The sequence below is a fragment of the Nelumbo nucifera genome, chromosome 1 (assembly GCF_055504915.1).
Source record: "Nelumbo nucifera cultivar China Antique chromosome 1, China Antique-T2T, whole genome shotgun sequence".
NCBI classification, from domain to species: domain Eukaryota; kingdom Viridiplantae; phylum Streptophyta; class Magnoliopsida; order Proteales; family Nelumbonaceae; genus Nelumbo; species Nelumbo nucifera.
Genome location: NC_142649.1, coordinates 71,703,617 through 71,731,056, shown reverse-complemented (window position 1 = coordinate 71,731,056; position 27,440 = coordinate 71,703,617). Strand labels below are relative to the sequence as shown.

Below are 27,440 nucleotides of genomic sequence, written 5' to 3'. Positions count from 1 at the left end.
GGTCACAGCCTCACAGGGTCACGAGTACAACTATTTCTTTTGAATGCTGCCGGAAAGATATGATACCGTGTAAAGGCTTTGACAGTTTGACCAATCAAAACCCTTATCAATTTGATAAAAGATCATATGATTGGTTACCACTTGTACGATACCGGCTGATTGGTTACAAGTTTTTTCGGCATCATAGTCCAACTCTATCGTAATCTCCATTCCCCCCTGTCGGCCTGCCTGTACATTTAAAACCAGTATCACTTCTCAAAGGACCTTCTCTCAGAAAACCTTTCTAGGGTTAGGGTTTCTCTGATCCCAATCCATCGTCTCTCATTAGTCTCTTGTTGTAGGGTAAGGGGTACAACCTTACCTATTGTTTATCATCCTTGTTTTTCTTTACAGGGTTGGTTCTTATTACTCCGTCGTTTTTCTTTCAACTTCTTTTTATCAAGATTACATATTTCAATCCAGTTATCCCTACAGTCTGTAGAGGTTTTTGGACTGATAGGGCTCTATCTAGTGCTCGGATTTCTATATCTGGCAGTGGGTTAGGGTTAGGGTTCTTTTCGATATCTATCATCGCTTAGGGTTTTTCCGAAGATGATGCAACCTGCAACAGGCGTTGTTCCACCACCGATGGTTCCTCCACAAATGGATCAACAGCACCAGCAGCATCCGCAGCAACAACCACCGCCGCAACAGCAGTGGATGATGATGCCACCACAGCAGCCTCTTCAGCCTCAACCCCCTCCAGTGTGGAACCAGCAGCCCCCTCAAGTGCAACAGCCGCAAGTGCCACCCCAGCAACCTCAGCCCCAAGCACAGCAGCCGCAGCCGCAGCCACAGCATCAGTATCCACCTACACAACCTACAAGCGCAGACGAGGTCCGCACGCTTTGGATCGGAGACTTGCAGTACTGGATGGAGGAGAGCTATATCCACAGCTGTTTCGCTCACACGGGCGAGGTAACAAGCTTTTTTTCAATGCTCTTCCCGTTATACGTTGTTTTCTTTATTTGTTGATATATTTTCTTGCACGATTAAGTTCTAAAAGTTGCATTTAGTTTGGGAATTGGGATCATTCAGGTGCTTCATATGTCACGAGCTATTCGTTTGATCTTAAGCAGTGTTTTCTTTCCTTTAATACGTAGGCACAAAAACATAAAAAATTCACTTGGGTTTGCTACGAACAGGATTTTGAGCAACCTCGGCTTGTATAGTTGATGATTTCGTGGCAGAAAACGATGATATTGTTGTATTAATTGTCTTATCAGTTATTTGCCCATCAACAATAAAAAATACCACAATCCCCCCACTCTCTCCTGTGTGTGTCTGTGTGGTGGAGTTATCATGTCTTTGCTTGTATGGAATACCAAAACACCACAAGGGCAAGGTATACTTCATTGCTCATAGAGTAACTTCTATTTCTTCAGGATGAGTGGACAGCAAGGCCATAAAGGTTCAGGGATTCATTGGGAAGGGGAAAGTGTTTTATGAATGAAATATTGGCTACATTATCCCGGCCATGGTCAACTACTTGAGTTATTTGGCCGATATTGTGGGACATTGACATTTTTTTCTGGCCATCATTGTGCACTATTATTTTGTTGTTAATATTTGTTACATTTATTTGCTTCTCCTCTGCACTGTTGTTTTATTGGAATAGCTGAAGAGGAATGAGGTTCTCATTTAATGTCTATTCTGAATGTTTTCTTAATGGAACTGGGTTATAAACACATTATTTTGTACCAATGGGTCCAAGTGTCCAACTACAATGCCAGAAAGGCATGATATTTAAAATGCTTATAACCAATTGATCAGTCTGATAAAAGTTCTAACCAATCATATCTTTCGGGCGTCATAGATTTACCCTTTATTGATAGTCATAAATGCATTGTGACTGTGAATAATTCTTGAAAGTGCCTTTGGTTCTATAAGATATTTATGCACTTTGTATTTTTTGGTGCTCTGCTGCCTTTATCAGAATTCAGGAAGGATCGAGCAGTTATGCTAGTCTGTAATATTATTTTTTATGTGCATTCCTTGTGTATTAAATTATAATTGTTTGCTTTTCTGATTTATTAAGTTGTTATTTGTTTCTCAGACACTCTCAGTTTGATTGTTATATTTGTTTCTGTTTATAGGTTGCTTCTGTGAAAGTGATCCGCAATAAACAAACCGGTCAATCAGAGGGTTATGGTTTCATTGAGTTTGTAACTCGTCCTGCAGCTGAAAGGATCTTACAAACTTACAATGGCACACTAATGCCCAATGCTGAGCAGAACTTTAGGCTGAACTGGGCTTCTTTTGGTTTGGGTGAGAGGCGTCCGGATGACAGCGCTGACTTTACAATTTTTGTTGGTGATCTAGCTTCTGATGTCACAGACTACATGTTACAAGAGACATTCAGGAGTCACTATCCTTCTGTGAAGGGTGCGAAGGTTGTAACTGATAGAACTACTGGACGTTCAAAGGGATACGGGTTTGTTAGATTTGGGGATGAAAGTGAACAGATACGTGCTATGACTGAAATGAATGGAATTTTCTGTTCAACACGGCCCATGCGCATTGGTCCTGCTACTACAAAGAAGAATGTAGGTGGTCAGCAATATTCGAAAGGTATGCACTTGACTTTTATACTGTTACTCTTGTTATCCTTTTTTTTCATTGTCTGCTATTTAGTACTAAAATGTAAAATCATTATAGGGTAGATGCTTATTTCTTATGAAAACTAATGTTCTAAAAACAAATGTTGTTTATTTTGTATCCTTTTGTTTTGTGTTAGCTTTTCTCTCAAGCATGGGATGTATGCTTTAACCTTTCTTGAGGCATTATTATGACATGCTGTTCTTAAGTTTGTTTCTCCTTCAGTTATGAACTTGAAGATAAGCAGAAGCTTACAAGTCATTTCCTTCCAGTTCTTTCCTTTGTACAATTGGGCACATTTAATGCAATTGAAACTTGCAAACACTTATAAAACTCATGTTGTCTCAAAGCAGGATGCCGAGAGGCTCTCTCATGTAGGGGCCTGGAACTGATTTCAGCCGAAATGATTCCCCTTTAGTGCGTGGCCTCGTCTAGGTCAGTTTTTTTCTGTTTATGTCATCAATTTTGTCCTTTATTTCACATTTATGTGGCACTTTGCTACATTCTCAATTTACTTTTACCAGTTACCTTATATTTAAAGGCCTGTCAGCCAGTTTACATTTCGTCCGCTGTTCCAAAATTTTATTGTTTTGGTAGTTCCTTTTTTTTGCTTTTTTGGTACATTCACTCAGTAGAATCAATACTTTAGTTCCTTGTGAATCAGATCCTTTTACGCCATTATGGTATAATTGTTGAAGTTGGTTTCTTTTCTTTGTTACCCCATGCTCAGTTCTGATTCACATTTCCAATTTTTCATTCCATAGGAGGACAAAACTGCACTTTTCTTTAATTTGAAATAGCAATTATTGGTGCTTTCAACTCCTGATGTATAGAGCTGTGTTTAGCAGCCTGCCACTCTTTAAGTTGTTTTAATGTTGCCATGGTATTCTTTAGCTCCTCCCATGCCTAGGACATCTTGTGTCATTTGCAACTCATTGTTATCCTTTTTACATTAGGTTGCCTTCCCCATTTCTTTTTCAATTGTTAATTTTACAAAGACATTTCCAGTTAGGATGGAAATGTGACATCTGATTATTAGTTCTAGCTTGTTTACCTTGCTGGACTGTCAAGTGTTATGGTGATATCCAACTGCATTTGGGCACTTGGGGATTAGGTTAGTTTAAGTAAATAACTATCCAATATGAACGGGGATGTCGATGTAGCTGCAGATCTGTTTGAATCCCTACTTCAATCTGCAGTTTCTGTCATCAAATTATAAACACATGATCTCTATGTCTCTCTTTCCCTGCTTGCAATCTAGTACCCTGTTTGCCAGAATGTCCATTTTCTCTTGAATTTGGAATTAAATGGGTAAAAATGAGGTAGTATATGCTAATATAAGTTGGTCAGCTATGCCTCATATAAAAATTGTCTATTGGAGTTTATGCACCAATTATACATGCTTGGTTGTTGGAGTTTTTTTAATGCCTGGAACATTCAAGTGCATAGGACATTGGAAGCCGGTGGGCTGCAAGGTTGGTATGATAACCATCATTGGTTCATATTCTGGATGGTGATCCATTAAGGCTGTGGTTAGAAAAAGAATGTTGTTTGGAATTTCTTAAGAAGGGATTTTGTAAAATAAATATTTCCCCACAGCTTTCTTTTCCTTTTTTTTTTCAATTTTCTCAGAAACCATATGCAGTCTAAATCTTAAGCTGCATTTGTTATAGCCATGCCATCTAGTACAAGTATCTGTAACCATACTTTGAGAATATGTTCCTGTTATCTCAGTTATTTTACCACTTTACATTTATTCTCTTTTTACATTTTCTGGTTGTTTGTTCTTTCCTTTAGATTTTGGATGTCATAGACAGTTGGGTAGGAACTGGTAGCACTTTGGTCCATTTTCTTCCTATGGAAATGATACCATTTATATTATGGGAAAAATGAAAGATTAAGTTTTGTTATATGTATTATGTAATGCTAGTTAGTTTGATCTATTTTTAGTTTTGATTATTTTCCAGCTGGCAATGCTTCATTACCCTTAACCTTCTATCTTCATATACAATCCTTTGAAGTCACAGGTGTTGGGTTTCTATTATTATTATTATGACTTACAAGTGTCTGCCAACACACTGGAGTAGAGTTACCTTAGGGTAGGCAGACTGTAACTAATATATTGGAGGGTAGGCGAACCGGAACTAATATTTTAAGTTTTGATTATTTTCCAGCTGAAATGCTTCATTACCCTTAACCTTCTATCTTCATGTACAAGGCTTTGAAGAGGCTACAGGTGCTGGGTTTCTATTATTAATATGACTTGCAAGTGTCTGCCAACACAGTACTGCATCTCCATGATGCCATGAACCTGTGATTCTGTAGTAAGGTCTTTTAACCTTATTTTTCAGTCTATAATCTGTAGGTCTGTGAGCACCTGGGTAGGTTAAGTTTAGAGCTGCATCTCTAGGAATTGTTTAACACTTTAGAGTAGTAGGATAGAGTAGTCTTCTAGCTATGTCACTGGGAATTGCTTCTCACTGTTAAGAATCAGGGTGGTTAAAAGTGAAGTGTCCTGAAGCTTTTATATAGAATGGTTTTATTACTTACTATAAATATGTGGATAGGATTATAAAACATATGGATCTATTTATGGGAAAAAAAATAGATGTAGTGGCTTTGTTAGCCAAGTGAAGATTTGATGTTTTACTATTGGCATGAAGGGCACTTCATGCAAGCTTTTTCCTGTTCTCTGATGACCACAACCTGGGAGGATGGAGCACTTCTACATTGAATGTTACACTCAAGTTTATGCTTTCACGGATTAAAAATGTTATGGTAATTTACATAGCCTGGAAATTGATACATAATTCTGGAGAGGCATCCCCAGATGTAGTTAACCATGCATGACCCGTGAGAAGGATTCTACATATGCACACCAGCAATGAAAAATTTATAGCGAAGGTGACAATGTTTTGCAGTAGAAGGTGGAGACTAAAGCATTTAGGTGATGTACCATTCTTTATTGGTTCTGTATTATTTTGTTTTCTACTAAGGTGACGGTAAAATTCAAGATTCTGAGCTTGCACATCGCTATGCTTGGTTTGTTTATGTGCTTATTTTTTCATTCACATAATCAATAGTATAGTGGCATTACAAAACTCCACAGCAGTAGGGAAATTATACTACATGTAGACCATCTTCATGGACATTTCCTTTCCTTTTCTATAGAATTGTTCATAAATGCCATTATCAGGAAAACTTACAGTCACAATAGGTTATTGTGGTCTGGTATTCTATCCCCAATTATATTTATCCTGATTAGGCACCATATGCTGCTTAGTTACTCTCTTTCCCTTCTTTTCACCTGTATTTGTTATTTGCAGCTCCTTACCAGAACACTCAAGGAACACAGAACGAGAATGATCCAAATAATACAACTGTGGGTACTTTGTTCTGTTTTAGATGTAGACATGATCTTTTATGCTGCATGTCTGGCTTACCAAAATTGTGACTGCAGATATTCGTTGGTGGGTTGGATTCTAATGTTACTGATGATCATTTGAGACAAGTCTTCAGCCAATTTGGGGAGTTGGTTCATGTGAAGATACCTGTAGGCAAACGTTGTGGTTTTGTTCAATTTGTCAACAGGTTGCTACTTTTTTTTTTTTTTAATGAGTAACTTTTTATTTTGTATATGTGAAAAGCTCTTTACCCTAATAAACAGTTCAGGTTGGATGCTAGAGCCTTGGTTTCTCTAACCATAAATCCGAACAAGGATAGCACCTCTTTTGTTGAAACCAGCCATTTAATGATAAACCTGTCTGTCTTCTTCCACTTGTATGTTCTTCCCACCTCTCTAACCACACATACCTCATGCCACGTATTGAAACATTAGCTTTTAGAGAATTGCCGCAATCGAGTAACCAACTGGTCCTGAATAACATGATAAAAACAAACAGATTGGTAAGCCTGATTATTATATTTATTACTGTGTCGAAATAACAGCACATCTGATTGCCATCCATGACCATAAGAGTTTTGCAAGAGTTTTAAATACTGTCTGCCAGCCCGAGACAACCCTTCTTTATCTGGGTTTGGGAGTTGGACCATTAGTGTTAGGCAAGCTCATACTGGCACAGTTAAAATTTCAGTACATCTGACCAATTCCTTTATTGTTTGTTCATTGTGCACCAGAGCTTGTGCAGAGGAGGCATTGCTGATGTTGAATGGAACCCAGTTGGGGGGGCAAAATATTCGGCTTTCATGGGGACGCAGTCCTTCCAGTAAACAGGTTTGAATATCACTTGCGTTGTTGAATTCATATTTACATAATCCCATGAATCTGACAAATTTACAGGACTCTGTTGGATGGGAACAGCCACAACCAGATCCAAATCAGTGGAATGGAGGATATTATGGCTATGGACAAGGATACGAGGCCTATGGATATGCTCCACCTCCTCAAGATCCAAATATGTATGCCTATGGAGCTTATCCTGGATATGGGAATTACCAACAACAGGTGAATCTTGTGTTCTTTCTAGAATAAACTACTTTATGACAATAATGATGCCAGTACAAGGCCTGTGTTTTTCCTTTTCAAAAATCTAGAATGGGTTTCTCTCAACTACTAGTTTTGTTAGACTTCTGATAAACAATAAAGATATTAAGGCAGCGTTTGTTTTAGGTTTAAATACGGACGGGTGTAAAACTCCACTTACGGTCCGTATTTGTTTTTAATGTAGTTTTACATCGAAAATCGATGTAAACTCCACTCATGGTAGAGTTTTACACCGATAATTGATGTAAAGACAGCATCGATAAAATCGTTGTAGGTATTTACATCGGTAACCATGCCTTTCATTTTATAACCGTTCACTCATTTAAACTGATCAGTGTTGGAAGTCCATCTATGTACTTTTACATTGACAAATATTTAAACTTAAAACAAATGCTGCCTAAAAAACTACATCCTAAGGTCTTTCTTTGCAAGAGTTAAAACAGAAGAACAGGTAACCTATCACAAAAAGGAGGAACACGCAACAGGAATAAGTTTAATATACACTTTATTGAATGTAAAACATGTCCAAATTGATAATTGTACAAAATTGTTTTACATTATTGATTCACCCATCATTTCTTTGTTTGGATGAGGTGGTAGAGTTGGAATCTGACATGCCTCACATAAATAATATTTCTTTTTAAATATCACATAAATAATATTTAAATAGATATTAATTATCATGATTTTTTATATTATTCTTAAAATTCATGTAACCATATAGCAACATAAATTACACTTTACAACTGACAGGTGAAACTCACAGCCTTTGCTTATTTGTCACATGGATGCTAGTTTTTAATTGTTTCCTAGTTTCATTGTTAATTGGAAAAGATTCAGTAAACAACTGATTATGAGATATGTAAATTGGGAAATATAAATTCTAGAGGTCCCCTATTGGACAGTTTAAATAATTGGACCTCTATTACATAGAGGCGTTTAAAAGTGAGGGTTCATAATTTTGGAGCTGATGCAGCAGCAGACCTTTTGGTAAATTATACACCCGCACTTTTGCTGACTAGCTGAGTCTGACCTGTATTTTGGAAGTCAATTTGTGGACATGCTTTGATTCACAATCACCCCCAAAGTGGGTTTGCTCATGAAATATTGGTTTTTTTGGCCAGGTGCTATCTGGTTATAGACAAACCTTTGTAACTCATAAGTTGCGAAGCGCAAGTAAAACCAAGTTCCTGTATCTTACTAGAACACAACAGATCCGAAATGTTTTGTTTTACATTGTTAAGATCTAGTCTCAAGATAATCTGCTTGGTGGAGATTCTGTTTGACAATTGTCCGTATTTATCACTTGTCAGAGTTTTTGAAAACTTTTCTTTTGTGCAGTGATTTGCTGGTTATTGTGAACTAGTATTCCGAATGCGGAGACGTATCATTTTGCGTATCTGGAGAGAATCTTTGTAACTCTAATATGCTGTTCTGCTTGTCTGGCTCTTGATGTTGTGTTATTGTTGGAAGCTGTTCGACAATTAGAAAGCTGCAGACATGTCATGCGTGTTCTCTTGTTTGCTTTCTTCTTTCCCCGACTCTTACTTAAGACCCAAATATGAGCATGGATGATTGAAAATTAACTTATTTTTTAACTAGTTCTTATATATGCTTAGAAACGATTACACTGCGCTTCTTTTGTGATTTTCGTGTATTGTTTAATCGTCTTAGCGATTTTTTTTGGGTTTACATGATAATTAAAATGTTGGTCATGACTCTGCTTATGCTCCGTGAGTCAGTTAAGGTTGTACGAACAAGTTGGTTCTACACGGTGGAGCTAATTTAGAAATTAAGTTCCTTGCATTTTGAATATTTAGTGATTGAAATTTTGATTTAACATCTAGCAATGGTTCTTTTGGAGACTGAATCTCCTCCCAACAAAAAAAATGCTCCAATTTATATCAACATTTTCTCATGGTTGATAATTGTTGGAAGAGTATGTGGGTGGGTGTCATGAATTGAATCCAGTTGACTTTAAACGCCATTTTGCTTGCATTTCGTAGTAATACATTTGTATTTGAATTTTGATCAAGGCAATCCAAATATTATTAATTGTTAAGGTTCAAAGGGGCTGTGCTATGATTAATTGGTTTGGCGAATCTGAGAATGCAAGGTTCTTGTTTGAGAATTAACATGTATTATTCAGTCCAATTTCAACCCCAGATAGCTATGTCATACCTTGTTAATGGCCCTTTAATAAAATAATATATGCATCGGTAGAGTTGGTTCACAGGAATAGTGGTCTGGAATTCGGAATGGAATTCCAGCTGTTTGATTGGGTAGAAATGGAATCCAGCCCATTCCCATTTTTGTTGGAATGGTATTCCTCTATTTGAGGGAATGGCGATTCCCTACCCCCCCCTTGAGAATGAAATCTCATTCTCATTTCTATTGCTATCTGAACCAAACAGATTATGGAAATAGGCATTCCAATTCGGATTTCAACTATGAATCAAGCAAGCTCTACAAACACAAGGAAGCGATTTGAAGTCTTTTCAATTTTCGTTCATATTAAATAATAACATATTCATTTTTAATTTATTTCATTGATATTTGGTAATACAAAATCGTAAAATATTCTGGTCGTTGTTAGCTCAGATGGATAGGGGGGCTCAATTTCAACTCCAGATTGCTAGCGCATACTATGCCCAATTCAATCCCATTCATTTGCAGCATTATATCAATGATGCATCCCTTGTGACTACCACAATGGTCCTTTTTTGTCTATTCACAGATTGTGCTCAATCAGATCAGGACCCATTTTTATAATAAAAAAGTATGCGTCGGCAAAAAAATTTCTTTGACCATCTCTGTCGTTCTCTCTGAGACATTGTCATTGCCACCGGGGCCACAAGAAGCCAACCGACCAGGTTGGGTTGTTTGGCGGAATCAAATCTTTTGGTTCCGGTCTTCCCGTGTTTGGCCAAATACACGTCTATCTTCACTAGTTCTAGCCTTCTATGCATGAATTTTGCAAGAAGGATCACCTAGCCCCTAGGTTGAGTTGAATTACTCTCAAAATCAACAAGAAAAGAGACATACATCACATCTACGAAATGCTTGAATTATAATCTGTCATTTACTCATTTTATTCTGCAGTGAAATCCAGAATTTGGGGAACCGATTAAATTGCCAGAATTAAACTCATGGGATCCAAACTGCCTTCCTTAATCTTCAATCAGGTTTCTTCAAGTTCAGACAGTTGTCCGCTGCTTGGTTAAATAACTCCTGGACTTGTTTCAATTCCTGTTCTGGTAGTAGCAAAAACTGAGTTAGCTAGTCAAATCAAATTTGATATAGTCGACCTTGTCAAGTTTGGATTAAGCCAAAATTTACCAAACTTGACCCATAATATAAAATATGTTTTTTTGAGGCACTTTTTTTGGGCTATCATGGACTTGAGTGTTAAATCTTATCCATTAAAGTAAACTCTTGTTCTTTAATCTATTTGTTAATGTGTTAAATGTGTCTATAACTATGATTTTCTATGATTGTTGCCAAAGGTTCAATGAAATTAACAACAATCAAAGATGTAATTACCAATAATTGATTAACCTTTGTTATCAATACATTGATTTAGTAACAGTTGGAGATACAAGTAGCAACGAGTGATACCCTTTGTTTCCAGTTCATTGCTTTGGTAAAAGTTTGATATTCAATGAGCAACAGTTAAGTAACCCTTGTTGTCAATTCATTTAATTTGGCAACAACATTGATCAAGTATTGATAAAATTTTGCTTTGGCAACAATCATTTGTAACTGTAACAAGTGCATGTTGCTAAAGGCAGGATTTTTTGTAGTTACTGTGCCATCATTAGTTGGTTTATGCGCTCCTCATAATATATAAGCTATATAGAAAGGAAAGTTTAAAGCTCAATAACTAAAAAAAAAAGAAATTTTTTCTACTATTCTACAGATAAAGAAGTAGAAATACAGCACCCTATACATTGCATGAATCACCGCTAGAGCTCATATGTGCCTCCTCCTACTCTCCTTTCTCGCACATGTACATATTTATTTTTAAATGAAATCATTAAAAATATAATAAGACAAAATTAAAACCCTAATGAGTCTTCATCATCTATCATAAATTCCATATTTACTCTACAATAACACCATTACTCTCTCTCTCCCCCCTCTCTCTCTCTTGCTTTAATAGTCAATGTTTGTAACATTTATCCTTCCCATTAAATCCCTCTTTTCCTCCTAAATCTCTTTAATCCCTCTTGGCTCTATGTAATAATGCAGGGGTGTTAACTAGATGGATTAGGTTAAGTTAGGGGCCAACCTAAATATGAACCCTATTTTTGGCCCAAATTTGCCCACCAATACATGAGGTGAACCAACTTTCTTCTTATATAAAAGTCTAAATAAACCATTTTCCTTTCCATGGGTTATTAGGTTTTTCGCTATTCTTTTTTTAATTTGATGTATATTTGTTTCATGGATTTTTCTTGTTCAACAATAAAAATCACTTAACATGAACCTTTGGTTATCTTCGTCAGTTGAAACTTGAAATTGTTTTTTAAATTGGTTATTGATCTCATGTTAAGCACATTCTTTGGCTATGTAAAAAGGAATAAGTTTGAAGCTCAATAACTAAAAAGGCAAAGAATATTATTTTTCTATATGTAAAGAACTATAAATATATAAAAACTTTGGTGAATCAATGTTACTTCATTTTTTCTCTTAATAATATATTTTATTTTTAAAAAACATCCCGTGCATCACACGGGTCTCCGTTAGTATATATAACACATATAAATTATACTAATTGGTTTGGTTAACTATTGGTTTTTCTTTTAGGATAACTAAAGCTGAATTGATACCATCAGTTTTTTGAAAAATACTGAACTGATACTGAACCATTCGATTTACAAGGTGTTTTGTAGTGTGGTCGAGAAATTAGGAGGTGTATTCTCAACCATACCATGCTATAGCAAAATAAGCATTCTATACTATGGTTAAAATTTGGTAGTTTGAACCACACCACACTTATATAGGTGTTCTACAAGGTGTTGAGTGGTTCAAGCCACACCTTGTATTTTGATTATGTGTATCTCATATACACAACCTGAGGTGATCTACACCGTCGATCAAGAGTAATATTTTTTGGGAAATTATAGTTTGAGCCAAATCAACATTTAAAATGATGCTGCAAACTGGTTTATGTGGCTATATGTTTCAAATTATAAAAGCCTCTGCCATGTCATTGAAAGTTTATGTGGTTGTTGCCAACATGGAACTCTTAATCCATGTTGGACACAACAAAATGCGTATATTAAATTGCCCTTAATGCTGCGTTATTTGAAAATAAAAAGGGTTTTCAGTTTCTTCCTCTGTCTTTCAATCTCCCTCCCACTCTCTCACTCTCATAGTCGTCTCTCTACTCAATGACTATGTGATTTGAAAAAAAGGTTTTACAATCTCTCTATCAATCTCTACTTCTTTGTCAATCTATTGTTCTCCCTCGATCTATGTCATTATGTTTCTCAATTAATCTCTTCTTCTCCTTCGTTTTCTCATTCGGTTGATCTCTCATTCTCCCTCAATCTCAATCATTCTCCCTCAGTTTCTCTCATGTTCTCTTTCTCGTTCTTTTTTTTTTATTTTTCTTACACACTTATATGGTATTAACCATAATGTATTAAACATAAGACCAACTTGGTATGGTTCTAACTTCCTTAGCTCAACTTGATAAAAACTCACAAGAAACTCTTGGCTATAAAATTCACACCTACTTGATAGAAGTTTATAACTTGATTGTACAAGTGATTGGTCTTATGTTTTTTTATAGGGTTTGATTAATATTGTATAAGTGTGTAAGAAAAATTTTAAAAATGAGAGAAGGAGCAAGGAAAGAGACTAAGAGAGAACGATAAAGATTGAGGGAGAAGGAAAGAGAAAGAGAGAGAGATTGACAAAGAATACGTAAGTATAGAAACTGTGAATCAATTTTTGGCTAAGTACCTCGCCATTTGGTTTGCTTCCAGGTGGTCAGTGATTTAGAGGCCGAAGTGGAGAACTTTTGCTAGATGAGGACCTGGATGTCGGGTTGACCAGGCCGAGCTGGGGGCAGATTAGGTGCCGAACTGACTGAGCTGAGCTGGACAGGTTATGTGCCGAACTAACTGAGCCGAGCTGGGCAGGTTAGGTGTCGAACTGATTGGGCCAAGCTGGGCAGGTTTAGGTGCCGAATTGTCTGGGCCGAACTGGGCAGGTTAGGTGCCGAATTGACTGGGCCGAGATGGGCAGGCTAGGTGCCAAAATGACTGGGCCGAGCTGGGCAGGTTAGGTGTCGAACTGACTGGGCCGAGTTGGGCAGGTTAGGTGCCGGACTGACCAGAGTGTCGAGCTACCTATCAAGTGTTGAGCTGACTAGAGTGCCGAGCTGACCAGAGTGTCGAGCTGCCTATTAGGTGCCAAGCTGACCAGATTGTCGAGCTGACCAGAGGGCCGAGCTGCCTATTAGGTGCCAAACTAACCAGAGTGTCGAGCTAACTGGTGGCGAGCTGGATTGATTGTTGAGCTTCGTAGTTCTTTAGAGACCTGCAAAGAATCAATGTCAGAGGACCGGGGTGGGTAACCCGGCGAAGTCGCTCCGATGATTAAGTCAGTACTCTTATAGTAGACTGCGAGCAAAAAATCATAAAGTATGAGAGCTAGAATATGCTTACTTGCCCCCCTCCATTCCATTGGGGTTTGTGCCATTATATCGGCATTGTCTGGCGTGGGCTTCACGCACCGTATCCAAACTTTCCGAGAGGTCGCCTAAGTGGTCCGAGATTTCCGGAGGCAACCGCCATGCACGTTGACCACCCTCTGGATCGTTCGGTACATGGGCCAACTTCCAAGAATCGTGGAAGTGTTGGGATATGCATGCCGAATTTGTCGGCGAGCACGTCACGTAGGTCACCAAGTCGGCGCCTATGCCAGGTCGCCAGGTCGACGCCTGTGCCAGGTCGCCAAGTCGGTGCTTGTGCCAGGCTGCCATTTCGGCGTGAAGGGATGAGAGATCCATCATATGGATAGCCGAACCCTACAGGAAGGTAGGGCGAAATTTCAAAAATTTCTCTCTCCCATGTGGGAATCACATTCCCTGTTTTAGAAAATCTGCATTATCAATGATCAATCTTGAACCTAAATCGAACCAGATCTGAAACCAAAAGGTAGGAAAGGGATATACCTGATACGGAGTAACAGTAACTCCCAACGAAGGTGTTCAAACCCAAGGAAAACTCCAAAGACTGCTCCCATTGAAGATGACACAGCGTAGGGTGGAGCAGAATCAGTAGGTGGTTCTTCACAAGAACCAAATCCTTCAGCAAGAATTCGATGGAGGGTTTGTGAGCACGACTTCATATCAGTTTTTCTCCAAAAACTAATATCAAGAACCCTTCTTGATTACTCCTATAGTGGAGAACGAACTGGCAATGGCGGCAACAGGAGGAGGGTGCAAGAACAGAAGATGGTGCGGTCTTACTGTTGTTGGCTTCTCTCTCGGATCTAAGATCTTAATGTTGTTTTTGAACGATTCGCCCCCCTCCTCCTTTTATAGCCTTAAAGAGATCAACTCCTAATCCCATTAGGAGTTTCTTAATTCAAATCCTTATTTGAATCTGGACATTCTTTAAGAGATAATGATAAGCCCTTATCTTATCTGTAGATTAGATCAACCCTCCTAAACTTATTAGGAGTTTCCAAATCCAAATTTGTATTTGGATTAAGACTCTCTGAGTGGATCAGGATAATCCCTTATCCTATCTGCTGATCCAAATCCCAGATCCGCCCCTCTTTAATTAATCTAATTAAACCAGTTCGAATTGGGCTTTAGGCCCATTAAGTCCATGTGCTCAATAACCTTCCAAACTGCTGCCCAGTTAGATTTCCTTGTATGGTGTGGGACAAAAACATTGATCTACACATCAGGCACATGGGTTCAGCCTAGCCTCTGTTACAAGGCCTGGCCGAATTCACTGTTATGGACAGTAAACCTCTGAGCCCATCACCATGGGCTCTTAATGGGCCCAACACTTACACTGAGTGGTCCCTGGGTCAAGACACCTTATAAAAACCCAAGGACTGTGGGCAGATGCAAGATTAGCCCATCACGTATTACCCTCAATGGTTTTACACTTAACCTCTCAGCCTGTAATGATCAAACACTGCCTGACAAGAGAGGACCTCTCCCTCGGCTGCAAGGAACAGTGCTACACTCTTTACTCACATGGATCCCGGGAATTAAAACCTTTTGCAAACATTTTGAAACTACAATATATATATATATATATATATATATATATATATATATATATATTGCAAAAAACAAATTTCAACGATTGAAATCGGCTACTAGCAGCTTTGATTTCCATCAGAGAGAGTGCATCCCCGATCATTACCTTTGTCCAATAAAGGGACTGATCCTGTCACTATGATCACCCACTCAGAGAATTCTTGGACTGTCTCAACATACCCAGGTTTTGACCCCCTCTAAGGATCTTACTAATTGGCATATCAAAGATAGCCCAGTCTGACACCTCGTGCAGTATCATAATCGAGTCTAGGGGTCAGGTGTAACATTCCAGTTTTGCCCATCAATCTCCAAGGTCCAGGGCAATACTGGAATTTTGGTTCGGTTCAGGGTTTCAAGAAAAACCCACTTTGCAGGTACCTCAGGTCTCACCCTGGCAGTTGAGACAAGCCACCCCAACCAACTTGGCGGCACATCAGTGTCTGCCTTGGCAGAATAAATCTCCCTAGATCTATCCAACGACTGTGAAGATTTTAAACTAACATGAGTCTCATATGTGTCCAGTTTAAGGGTATTACACAGAAACATACCATAATAACATGGATCAAATATGTACTTTATTAAATGTCATAATGTACATCATTTTGATTGGAGCTAAGGGCATACACTGTCTAACCCGACGCCTTTGTTAGGTCAACAGGTCGGCGCCTATGCCAGGCTGCCAGTTTGGCGCCTGTGCCAAGTTGACAGCTGGGACACCATCATCTTGGCTAAGGCAAGTTTTTGCCTAAATGGTTTTGGATGTCACCTATTTGTTCCGAGATGCCACGTGTCACAATGTCATTGGAGGGCCAAATTCGCCATCAGAAACCAACAACCATTTTTGTTTATTTTTAAATCATACAATCGTTGAGAAGAGAGAGACGACTATGAGAGTGGGAGAGTGGGAGAGAGATTGAAAGATAGAGGGAGTGGAGAGAGACTAAAAACCCTTTTTATTTTTAAACAACACAATATTCATGGCAATTTCAATATAGGCTTTTTGTTGTGTCCAACATAGGTTAAGAATCCCATATTGGCAATAGCCACATAAGTCTCCGATGACATGGTGGGGGGGGGGGGGGAGTTTTTATAATTTGAAATATAGAGCCGGCTGCTAGAGTTTTGTTGGTTTCTGAACCAACCTATAACCTAATTTTAAATGTTGAGCCATTCAAACTATAAATTTTCCTACTTTTTTTTGGTGTTTTTAAGTTAAATGCAAATGAATAGTATGAATTAGTTTAACATGTGATAAAAAATAAAAAAATATCAATGTTTTAAAAACCAACCCAAAGGCCAAACTGTGTTTGCCTTCGGGTCACAAGTCATTGGTTCAACCGTTTTGGGTCAAACGGGCTAAACCATGCCACACCAACAATACATTAATCCATATATATATGTATGTATGTATGTGTGTGTATGGATATGTATAAACATGTATTTTATTAATAAACAATGTATAATTATGTTCTATATGCAATATATGCATTATTTTATATTTGATTTTTGTTTTTAATTTTTTTATTTGTAAAAAATATTAAAAATTGTAAATTGAGGCCCAAAATTTTTTTTTGGCAAAAATAACGGGGCTAGGCGCCTATGGCCCCTTGGGACACATAGATCTCGAAAAGTTTCCAAAAATAAAAAAAATCATCTCAATCATGCATCGGAATGCAAAGTTATGGCCTCTCAAAGTTTGTAGACATAGATAGTATGCAACCCATGACCCAATTGGTCACTAGGTCAAATGGGTCAACGGTCCATCTGTCTAGGTTGGATAGTTTTGACCAAGTCAATAGTTGTAACCATCCACTGAGTTTTACTAAAATCATATACATAATTGTGATTGGGTGATGGCTCGAGTGGTTTAACTGGTCGGGCTAATGGTGGATCAAAAACACTACAAATTAGTTTTGATTAAAAATTTAAAACATTAATAATAAAATAGTAATTAAAAAACCAGTAATAGTAATAATAAATTGAAAAACTAATATTGATAAAAAATTATAAGTAATATAAAAATATAAAATACATATATAAAAGAACTAATAAAATAATAACTAATAATAAAATAAATTTAATTAACTATAATTTAAAATATTAAAAATGAGCTTGTGAAACACCGTAGCCGGCGTTGGGGCTATAATACCCGGGGCGTGGCTGAGGCCATGAGAAAAACCTGTGGCCAATATTTTAGGCGCGATAAACACCACACCACGATATGATGGAGTTCAAACAATGCCACACCACAACCGAACGATTGAATAAGGTGTGGGGTGATTTGAAACCCAATATATCAAGGTTTTACCACACTTCGGAACATCGCCTTAATTAATCATATTTTTTTTCGATTGGATTTCTCAATTTTTGTTGAGCACCCCTAATTCTTATATCTCTATTTAGACATCACATCTTCATATACAACAACAACGCATTGGCGAGAGGAAGGGTGGAGAGGAGAAAAAAGAGGTTTTATTTTGAAAAGATGTTCTCTAATTGTTTTTATTTCTCATTCAATGAATATTTCAATATTATCCTAAACAAAATCAAAATTTTATTATATTTACAAATGCAATTTTTTTGTTAAGGGGTCAACTTGTATAATTTTATTGGAAATATGGGGGGGCGTTAAAGCAGTTGTTAGAAATTTTAGCGGAGGTTGACCCAACTTGAAAAAAGTGGACAAGGGTCTAAGGCGGTATGACACAACCTGATCGAACCCGAAAAGAAATTGGGTTGGGTCAAGTTGGGGTCACCCATTTTTCAGATTTTTTTTTTTTTAAATTGGTGTTGATGTAGGTGGTTAAACCATTCAAACCATTTGAATCTGACAATTAAACCCGTCTTAATGATTAAAAAATGTTGTTTTGGTCAAAGGCCATTGATCTAAGCGATTGAACCATTTGCATCTGACCAGTCAATCAACCCTAACCTAAATTTAGGGTTAGAAGTTTCTTAAAAAAAGAGGAAATATAGGGTTAAAAGTTAGAGCAAAGCTTTGCCAACCCAACCCAAAAAGGACGATTCGAACCGAAATATTGGCCCGATTCGAAACCGACCCGGTTCCGATCGTATTCCTAACGAGTCACGGGTCACAGCCTCACAGGGTCATGAGTACAACTATTTCTTTTGAATGCTGCCCGAAAGATATGATACCGTGTAAAGGCTTTAACAGTTTCACCAATCAAAACCCTCATCAATTTGATAAACGATCATATGATTGGTTACCACTAGTATGATACCGGTGATTGGTTGCAAGTTTTTTCGGCATCATAGTCCAACTCTATCGTAATCTCCATTCCCCCCTGTCGGCCTGCCTGTACATTTAAAACCAGTATCACTTCTCAAAGGACCTTCTCTCAGAAAACCTTTCTAGGGTTAGGGTTTCTCTAATCCCAATCCATCGTCTCTCATTAGTCTCCTGTTGTACGGTAAGGGGTACAACCTTACCTATTGTTTATCGTCGTTGTTTTTCTTTACAGGGTTGGTTCTTATACTCCGTCGTTTTTCTTTCAACTTCTTTTTATCAAGATTACATATTTCAATCCAGTTATCACTACAGTCTGTAGAGGTTTTTGGACTGGTAGGGCTCTATCTAGTGCTCGGATTTCTTTATCTGGCAGTGGGTTAGGGTTAGGGTTCTTTTCGATATCTATCATCGCTTAGGGTTTTTCCGAAGATGATGCAACCTGCAACAGGCGTTGTTCCACCACCGATGGTTCCTCCACAAATGGATCAACAGCACCAGCAGCATCCGCAGCAACAACCACCGCCGCAACAGCAGTGGATGATGATGCCACCACAGCAGCCTCTTCAGCCTCAACCCCCTCCAGTGTGGAACCAGCAGCCCCCTCAAGTGCAACAGCCGCAAGTGCCACCCCAGCAACCTCAGCCCCAAGCGCAGCAGCCGCAGCCGCAGCCACAGCATCAGTATCCACCTACACAACCCACAAGCGCAGACGAGGTCCGGACGCTTTGGATCGGAGACTTGCAGTACTGGATGGAGGAGAGCTATATCCACAGCTGTTTCGCTCACACGGGCGAGGTAACGAGCTGTTTTTCAATGCTCTTCCCATTATACGTTGTTTTCTTTAGTTGTTGATATATTTTCTTGCACGATTAAGTTCTAAAAGTTGCTTTTAGTTCGGGAATTGGGATCATTCAGGTGCTTCATATGTCACGAGCTATTCGTTTGATCTTAAGCAGTGTTTTCTTTCCTTTAATACATAGGCACAACAACATAAAAAATTCACTTGGGTTTGCTACGAACAGGATTTTGAGCAACCTCGTCTTGTATAGTTGATGATTTCGTGGCAGAAAACGATGATATAGTTGTATAAATTGTCTTATCAGTTATTCGCCCATCAACAATAAAAAATACCACAATCCCCCCACTCTCTCCTGTGTGTGTCTGTGTGGTGGAGTTATCATGTCTTTACTTGTATGGAATACCAAAACACCACAAGGGCAAGGTATACTTCATTGCTCATAGAGTAACTTCTATTTCTTCAGGATGAGTGGACAGCAAGGCCATAAAGGTTCAGGGGTTCATTGGGAAGGGGAAAGTGTTTTATGAATGAAATATTGGCTACATTATCCGGGCCATGGTCAACTACTTGAGGTATTTGGCCGATATTGTGGGACATTGACATTTTTTCTGGCCTTCATTATGCACTGTTATTTTGTTGTTAATATTTGTTACACTTATTCTTCTCCTCTGCACTGTTGTTTTATTGGAATAACTGAAGAGGAATGAGGTTCTCATTTAATGTCTATTCTGAATGTTTTCTTAATGGAACTGGGTTATAAACACATTATTTTGTACCAATGGGTCCAAGTGTCCAACTACAATGCCAGAAAGGCATGATATTTAAAATGCTTATAGCCAATTGATCAGTCTGATAAAAGTTCTAACCAATCATATCTTTCTGGCGTCATAGATTTACTCTTTATTGATGGTCATAAATGCATTGTGACTGTGAATAATTCTTGAAAGTGCCTTTGGTTCCAATAAGGTATTAATGCACTTTGTATTTTTTTGTGCTCTGCTGCCTTTAACAGAACTCAGGAAGGATCGAGCAGTTGTGCTAGTCTGTAATATTATTTTTTATGTGCATTCCTTGTGTATTAAATTATAATTGTTTGCTTTTCTGATTGATTAAGTTGTTATTTGTTTCTCTGACACTCTCAGTTTGATGGTTATATTTGTTTCTGTTTATAGGTTGCTTCTGTGAAAGTGATCCGCAATAAACAAACCGGTCAATCAGAGGGTTATGGTTTCATTGAGTTTGTAACTCGTCCTGCAGCTGAAAGGATCTTACAAACGTACAATGGCACACTAATGCCCAATGCTGAGCAAAACTTTAGGCTGAACTGGGCTTCTTTTGGTTTGGGTGAGAGGCGTCCAGATGACAGCGCTGACTTTACAATTTTTGTTGGTGATCTAGCTTCTGATGTCACGGACTACATGTTACAAGAGACATTCAGGAGTCACTACCCTTCTGTGAAGGGTGCGAAGGTTGTAACTGATAGAACTACTGGACGTTCAAAGGGATACGGGTTTGTTAGATTTGGGGATGAAAGTGAACAGATACGTGCTATGACTGAAATGAATGGAATTTTCTGTTCAACACGGCCCATGCGCATTGGTCCTGCTACTACAAAGAAGAATGTAGGTGGTCAGCAATATTCGAAAGGTATGCACTTGACTTTTATATTGTTACTCTTGTTATCATTTTTTTTCAATGTCTGCTTTTTAGTACTAAAATGTAAAATCATTGTAGGGTAGATGCTTATTTCTTATGAAAACTAATGTTCTAAAAACAAATGTTGTTTATTTTGTATCCTTTTGTTTTGTGTTAGCATTTCTCTCAAGCATGGGATGTATGCTTTAACCTTTCTTGAGGCATTATTATGACATGCTGTTCTTAAGTTTGTTTCTCCTTCAGTTATGAACTTGAAGATAAACAGAAGCTTACAAGTCATTTCCTTCCAGTTCTTTCCTTTGTACAATTGGGCACATTTAATGCAATTGAAACTTGCAAACACTTATAGAACTCATGTTGTCTCAAAGCAGGATGCCGAGAGGCTCTCTCATGTAGGGGCCTGGAACTGATTTCAGCCGAAATGATTCCCCTTTAGTGCGTGGCCTCGTCTAGGTCAGTTTTTTTCTGTTTATGTCATCAATTTTGTCCTTAATTTCACATTTATGTGGCACTTTGCTACATTCTCAATTTACTTTTACCAGTTACCTTATATTTAAAGGCCTGTCAGCCAGTTTACATTTTGTCCGCTGTTCCAAAATTTTATTGTTTTGGTAGTTCCTTTTTTTTGCTTTTTTGGTACATTCACTCAGTAGAATCAATACTTTAGTTCCTTGTGAATCAGATCCTTTTACACCTTTATGGTATAATTGTTGAAGTTGGTTTCTTTTCTTTGTTACCCCATGCTCAGTTCTGATTCACATTTCCAATTTTTCATTCCATAGGAGGACAAAACTGTACTTTTCTTTAATTTGAAATAGCAACTATTGGTGCTTTCAACTCCTGATGTATAGAGCTGTGTTTAGCAGTCTGCCACTCTTTAAGTTGTTTTAATGTTGCCATGGTATTCTTTAGCTCCTCCCATGCCTAGGACATCTTGTGTCATTTGCAACTCATTGTTATCCTTTCTACATTAGGTTGCCTTCCCCATTTCTTTTTCAATTGTTAATTGTACAAAGACATTTCCAGTTAGGATGGAAACGTGACATATGATTATTAGTTCTAGCTTGTTTATCTTGCTGGACTGTCAAGTGTTATGGTGATATCCAACTGCATTTGGGCACTTGGGGATTAGGTTAGTTTAAGTAAATAACTATCCAATATGAACGTGGATGTCAATGTAGCTGCATATCTGTTTTAATCCCTACTCCAATCTGCAGTTTCTGCCGTCAAATTATAAACACATGATCTCTAAGTCTCTCTCTTTCCCTGCTGGCAATCTAGTACCCTGTTTGCCAGAATGTCCATTTTTATTGAATTTGGAATTAAATGGGTAAAAATGAGGCAGTATATGTTAATATAAGTTGGTCAGCTATTCCTGATATAAAAAATGTCTATTGGAATTTATGCACCAATTATACATGCTTGGTTGTTGGAGTTTTTTTAATGCCTGGAACATTCGAGTGCATAGGACATTGGAAGCCGGTGGGCTGCAAGGTTGGTATGATAACCATCATTGGTTCATATTCTGGATGGTGATCCGTTAAGGCTGTGGTTAGAAAAAGAATGTTGTTTGGAATTTCTTAAGAAGGGATTTTGTAAAATAAATATTTCCCCACATCTTTCTTTTCCCTTTTTTTTTCAATTTTCTCAGAAACCATATGCCGTCTAAAACTTAAGCTGCATTTGTTATAGCCATGCCATCTAGTACAAGTATCTGTAACCATACTCAGAGAATATGTTCCTGTTATCTCAGTTATTTTACCACTTACATTTATTCTCTTTTTTACATTTTCTGGTTGTTTGTTCTTCCCTTTAGATTTTGGAGGTCATAGACAGTTGGGTCGGAACTGGTAGCCTTGGTCCATTTTCTTCTTATGGAAATGATACCATTTATAATATGGGAAAAAGGAAAGATTAAGTTTTGTTATATGTATTATGTAATGCTAGTTAGTTTGTCTATTTTTAGTTTTGATTATTTTCCAGCTGGCAATGCTTCATTACCCTTAACCTTCTATCTTCATCTACAAGCCTTTGAAGTCACAGGTGTTGGGTTTCTATTATTATTATTATGACTTACAAGTGTCTGCCAACACACTGGAGTAGAGTTACCTTAGGGTAGGCAGACTGTAACTAATATATTGGAGGGTAGGCGAACCGGAACTAATATTTTAAGTTTTGATTATTTTCCAGCTGAAATGCTTCATTACCCTTAACCTTCTATCTTCATGTACAAGGCTTTGAAGAGGCTACCGGTGCTGGGTTTCTATTATTAATATGACTTGCAAGTGTCTGCCAACACAGTACTACATCTCCATGATGCCATGAACCTGTGATTCTGAAGTAAGGTCTTTTAACCTTATTTTTCAGTCTATAATCTGTAGGTCTGTGAGCACCTGGGTAGGTTAAGTTTAGAGCTGCATCTCTAGGAATTGTTTAACACTTTAGAGTAGTAGGATAGAGTAGTCTTCTAGCTATGTCACTGGGAATTGCTTCTCACTGTTAAGAATCAGGGTGGTTAAAAGTGAAGAGTACTGAAGCTTTTATATAGAATGGTTTTATTACTTACTATAAATATGTGGATAAGATTATAAAACATATGGATCTGTTTTTGTGAAAAAAATAGATGTAGTGGCTTTGTTAGCCAAGTGAAGATATGATGTTTTACTATTGGCATGAAGGGCACTTCATGCAAGCTTTTTCCTGTTCTCTGATGACCAGAACCTGGGAGGATGGAGCACTTCTACATTGAATGTTACACTCAAGTTTATGCTTTCTCGGATTAAAAATGTTATGGTAATTTACATAGCCTGGAAATTGATACATAATTCTGGAGAGGCATCCCCAGATGTAGTTAACCATGCATGACCCGTGAGAAGGATTCTACATATGCACACCAGCAATAAAAAAATTATAGCGAAGGTGACAATGTTTTGCAGTAGAAGGTGGAGACTAAAGCATTTAGGTGATGTACCATTCTTTATTTGTTCTGTATTATTTTGTTTTCTACCAAGGTGACGGTAAAATTCAAGATTCTGAGCATGCACATCGCTATGCTTGGTTTGTTTATGTGCTTATTTTTTCATTCACATAATCAATAGTATAGTGGCATTACAAAACTCCACAGCAGTAGGGAAATTCTACTACTTGTAGACCATCTTCATAGACATTTCCTTTCCTTTTCTATAAAATTGTTCATAAATGCCATTATCAGGAAAACTTACAGTCGCAATAGGTTATTGTGGTCTGGTGTTCTATCCCCAATTATAGTTATCCTGATTAGGCACCATATACTGCTTTGTTACTCTCTTTCCCTTTTCACGTGTATTTGTTATTTGCAGCTCCTTACCAGAACACTCAAGGAACACAGAACGAGAATGATCCAAATAATACAACTGTGGGTACTTTGTTCTGTTTTAGATGTGGACATGATCTTTTATGCTGCATGTCTGGCTTACCAAAATTGTGACTGCAGATATTCGTTGGTGGGTTGGATTCTAATGTTACTGATGATCATTTGAGACAAGTCTTCAGCCAATTTGGGGAGTTGGTTCATGTGAAGATACCTGTAGGCAAACGTTGTGGTTTTGTTCAATTTGTCAACAGGTTGCTACTTTTTTTTTTTTTTAACGAGTGACTTTTTATTTTGTATATGTGAAAAGCACTTTACCCTAATAAACAGTTCAGGTTGGATGCTAGAGCCTTGGTTTCTCTAACCATAAATCCGAACAAGGATAGCACCTCTTTTGTTGAAACCAGCCATTTAATGATAAACCTGTCTGTCTTCTTCCACTTGTATGTTCTTCCCACCTCTCTAACCACACATACCTCATGCACGTATTGAAACATTAGCTTTTAGAGAATTGCCGCAATCGAGTAACCAACTGGTCCTGAATAACATGATAAAAACAAACAGATTGGTAAGCCTGATTATTATATTCATTACTGTGTCGAAATAACAGCACATCTGATTGCCATCCATTACCATAAGAGTTTTGCAAGAGTTTTAAATACTGTCTGCCAGCCCGAGACAACCCTTCTTTATCTGTGCTTGGGAGTTGGACCATTAGTGTTAGGCAAGCTCATACTGGCAGAGTTAAAATTTCAGTACATCTGACCAATTCCTTTATTGTTTGTTCATTGTGCACCAGAGCTTGTGCAGAGGAGGCATTGCTGATGTTGAATGGAACCCAGTTGGGGGGACAAAATATTCGGCTTTCATGGGGACGCAGTCCTTCCAGTAAACAGGTTTGAATATCACTTGCGTTGTTGAATTCATATTTACATAATCCCATGAATCTGACAAATTTACAGGACTCTGTTGGGTGGGAACAGCCACAACCAGATCCAAATCAGTGGAATGGAGGATATTATGGCTATGGACAAGGATATGAGGCCTATGGATATGCTCCACCTCCTCAAGATCCAAATATGTATGCCTATGGAGCTTATCCTGGATATGGGAATTACCAACAACAGGTGAATCTTGTGTTCTTTCTAGAATAAACTACTTTATGACGATAATGATGCCATTACATGGCCTGTGTTTTTCCTTTTCAAAAATCTAGATTGGGTTTCTCTCAATTACTAGTTTTGTTAGACTTCTGATAAACAATAAAGATATTAAGGCTGCGTTTGTTTTCGGTGTAAATACGGACGGGTGTAAAACTACACTCCTGGTTTTTAATGTAGTTTTACATCGAAAATCGATGTAAACTCCACTCATGGTAGAGTTTTACACCGATAATTGATGTAAAGACAGCATCGATAAAATCATTGTAGGTATTTACATCCGTAACCATGCCTTTCATTTTGTAACGGTTCACTCATTTAAACTGATCAGTGTTGGAACTCCATCTATGTACTTTTACATTGACAAATATTTAAACTGAAAACAAATGCTGCGTAAAAAACTACATCCTAAGGTCTTTCTTTGCAAGAGTTAAAACAGAAGAACAGGTGATCACAAAAAGGAGGAACACGCAACAGGAATAAGTTTAATATACACTTTATTGAATGTAAAACATGTCCAAATTGATAATTGTACAAATTTGTATTACATCATAGATTCACCCATCATTTCTTTGTTTGGATGAGGTGGTTGAGTTGGAATCTGACATGCCTCACATAAATAATATTTCTTTATAATATCACATAAATAATATTTAAATAAATATTAATTATCATGATTTTTTATATTATTCTTAAAATTTATGTAACCATATTGCAACGTAAATTACACTTTACAACTGACAGGTGAAACTCACAGCCTTTGCTTATTTGTCACATGGATGCTAGTTTTTATTTGTTTCCTAGTTTCATTGTTCATTTTAAAAGATTTGAGTAAACAACTGATTATGAGATATGTAAATTGGGAAATATAAATTCTAGAGGTCCCCTATTGGACAGTTTAAATAATTGGACCTCTATTACATAGAGGCGTTTAAAAGCGAGGGTTCATAATTTGAGCTGATGCAGCAGCAGACCTTTTGGTTAATTATACACCCGCACTTTTGCTGACTAGCTGAGTCTGACCTGTATTTTGGAAGTCAAATTGTGGACATGCTTTGATTCACAATCACCCCCAAAGTGGGTTTGCCCATGAAATATTGGTTTTTCTGGTCAGGTGCAATCTGGTTAAAGACAAACCTTTGTAGCTCATAAGTTGCGAAGCGCGAGTAAAACCAAGTTCTTGTATCTTACTGGAACAGAACAGATCCGAAATGTTTTGTTTTACATTGTTAAGATCTAGTCTCAAGATAATCTGCTTGGTAGAGATTCTGTTTCTGACAATTATCCATATTTATCACTTATCAGAGTTTTTTAAAACTTTTCTTTTGCGCAGTGATTTGCTTGTTATTGTGAACTAGTATTCCGAATGCGGAGACGTATCATTTTGCGTATCTGGAGAGAATTATTTGTAACTCTACTTTGCTATTCTGCTTGTCTGGCTCTTGATGTTGTGTTATTGTTGGAAGCTGTTCGACAATTAGAAAGCTGCAGACATGTCGTGCGTGTTCTCTTTTTTTCTTTCTTCTTTCCCCCACTCTTACTTAAGACCCAAATATGAGCATGGATGATTGAAAATTAACTTATTTTTAACTAGTTCTTATATGCTTAGAAACGATTACACTGCGCTTCTTTTGTGATTTTCGTGTATTGTTTAATCGTCTTAGCTATTTTTTTTTGGGTTTACATGATAATTAGAAAGTTGGTCATGACTCTGCTTATGCTCCGTGATTCGTGAGTCAGGAAAGGTTGTACGAACAAATTCGTTCTACTCGGTGGAGCTAATTTAGAA

The 27,440-nt window shown here is 37.6% G+C and overlaps 2 protein-coding genes across 4 annotated transcripts; both read left to right on the top strand.

Moving 5' to 3' along the window:
* Nucleotides 1–235: 235 nt before the first annotated feature.
* Nucleotides 236–8,775, top strand: LOC104612820 (polyadenylate-binding protein RBP45-like). Of its 2 annotated transcripts, none has more exons than XM_010280409.3 (7): nt 236–957; nt 2,136–2,610; nt 5,964–6,019; nt 6,098–6,228; nt 6,775–6,871; nt 6,959–7,102; nt 8,483–8,775. In XM_010280409.3, the coding sequence occupies exons 1-7, from the start codon at nt 592–594 to the stop codon at nt 8,483–8,485; spliced, it is 1,272 nt and encodes a 423-aa protein (XP_010278711.1). In that variant the 5' UTR covers nt 236–591; the 3' UTR covers nt 8,486–8,775. The 2 variants fall into 2 exon arrangements, with proteins under 2 accessions (XP_010278711.1, XP_010278708.1); XM_010280406.3 differs by having other exon boundaries at nt 6,938–7,102.
* Nucleotides 8,776–18,557: 9,782 nt separating this feature from the next.
* On the top strand, nt 18,558–27,269 carry LOC104612821 (polyadenylate-binding protein RBP45-like). Of its 2 annotated transcripts, none has more exons than XM_088903195.1 (7): nt 18,558–19,482; nt 20,659–21,133; nt 24,481–24,536; nt 24,615–24,745; nt 25,291–25,387; nt 25,454–25,618; nt 26,985–27,269. In XM_088903195.1, exons 1-7 carry the CDS (start codon nt 19,117–19,119, stop codon nt 26,985–26,987), a joined length of 1,293 nt encoding a protein of 430 aa, XP_088759321.1. In that variant the 5' UTR covers nt 18,558–19,116; the 3' UTR covers nt 26,988–27,269. The 2 variants fall into 2 exon arrangements, with proteins under 2 accessions (XP_088759321.1, XP_088759325.1); XM_088903199.1 differs by having other exon boundaries at nt 18,683–19,482; nt 25,475–25,618.
* The last annotated feature ends 171 nt before the right edge of the window (nt 27,270–27,440 follow it).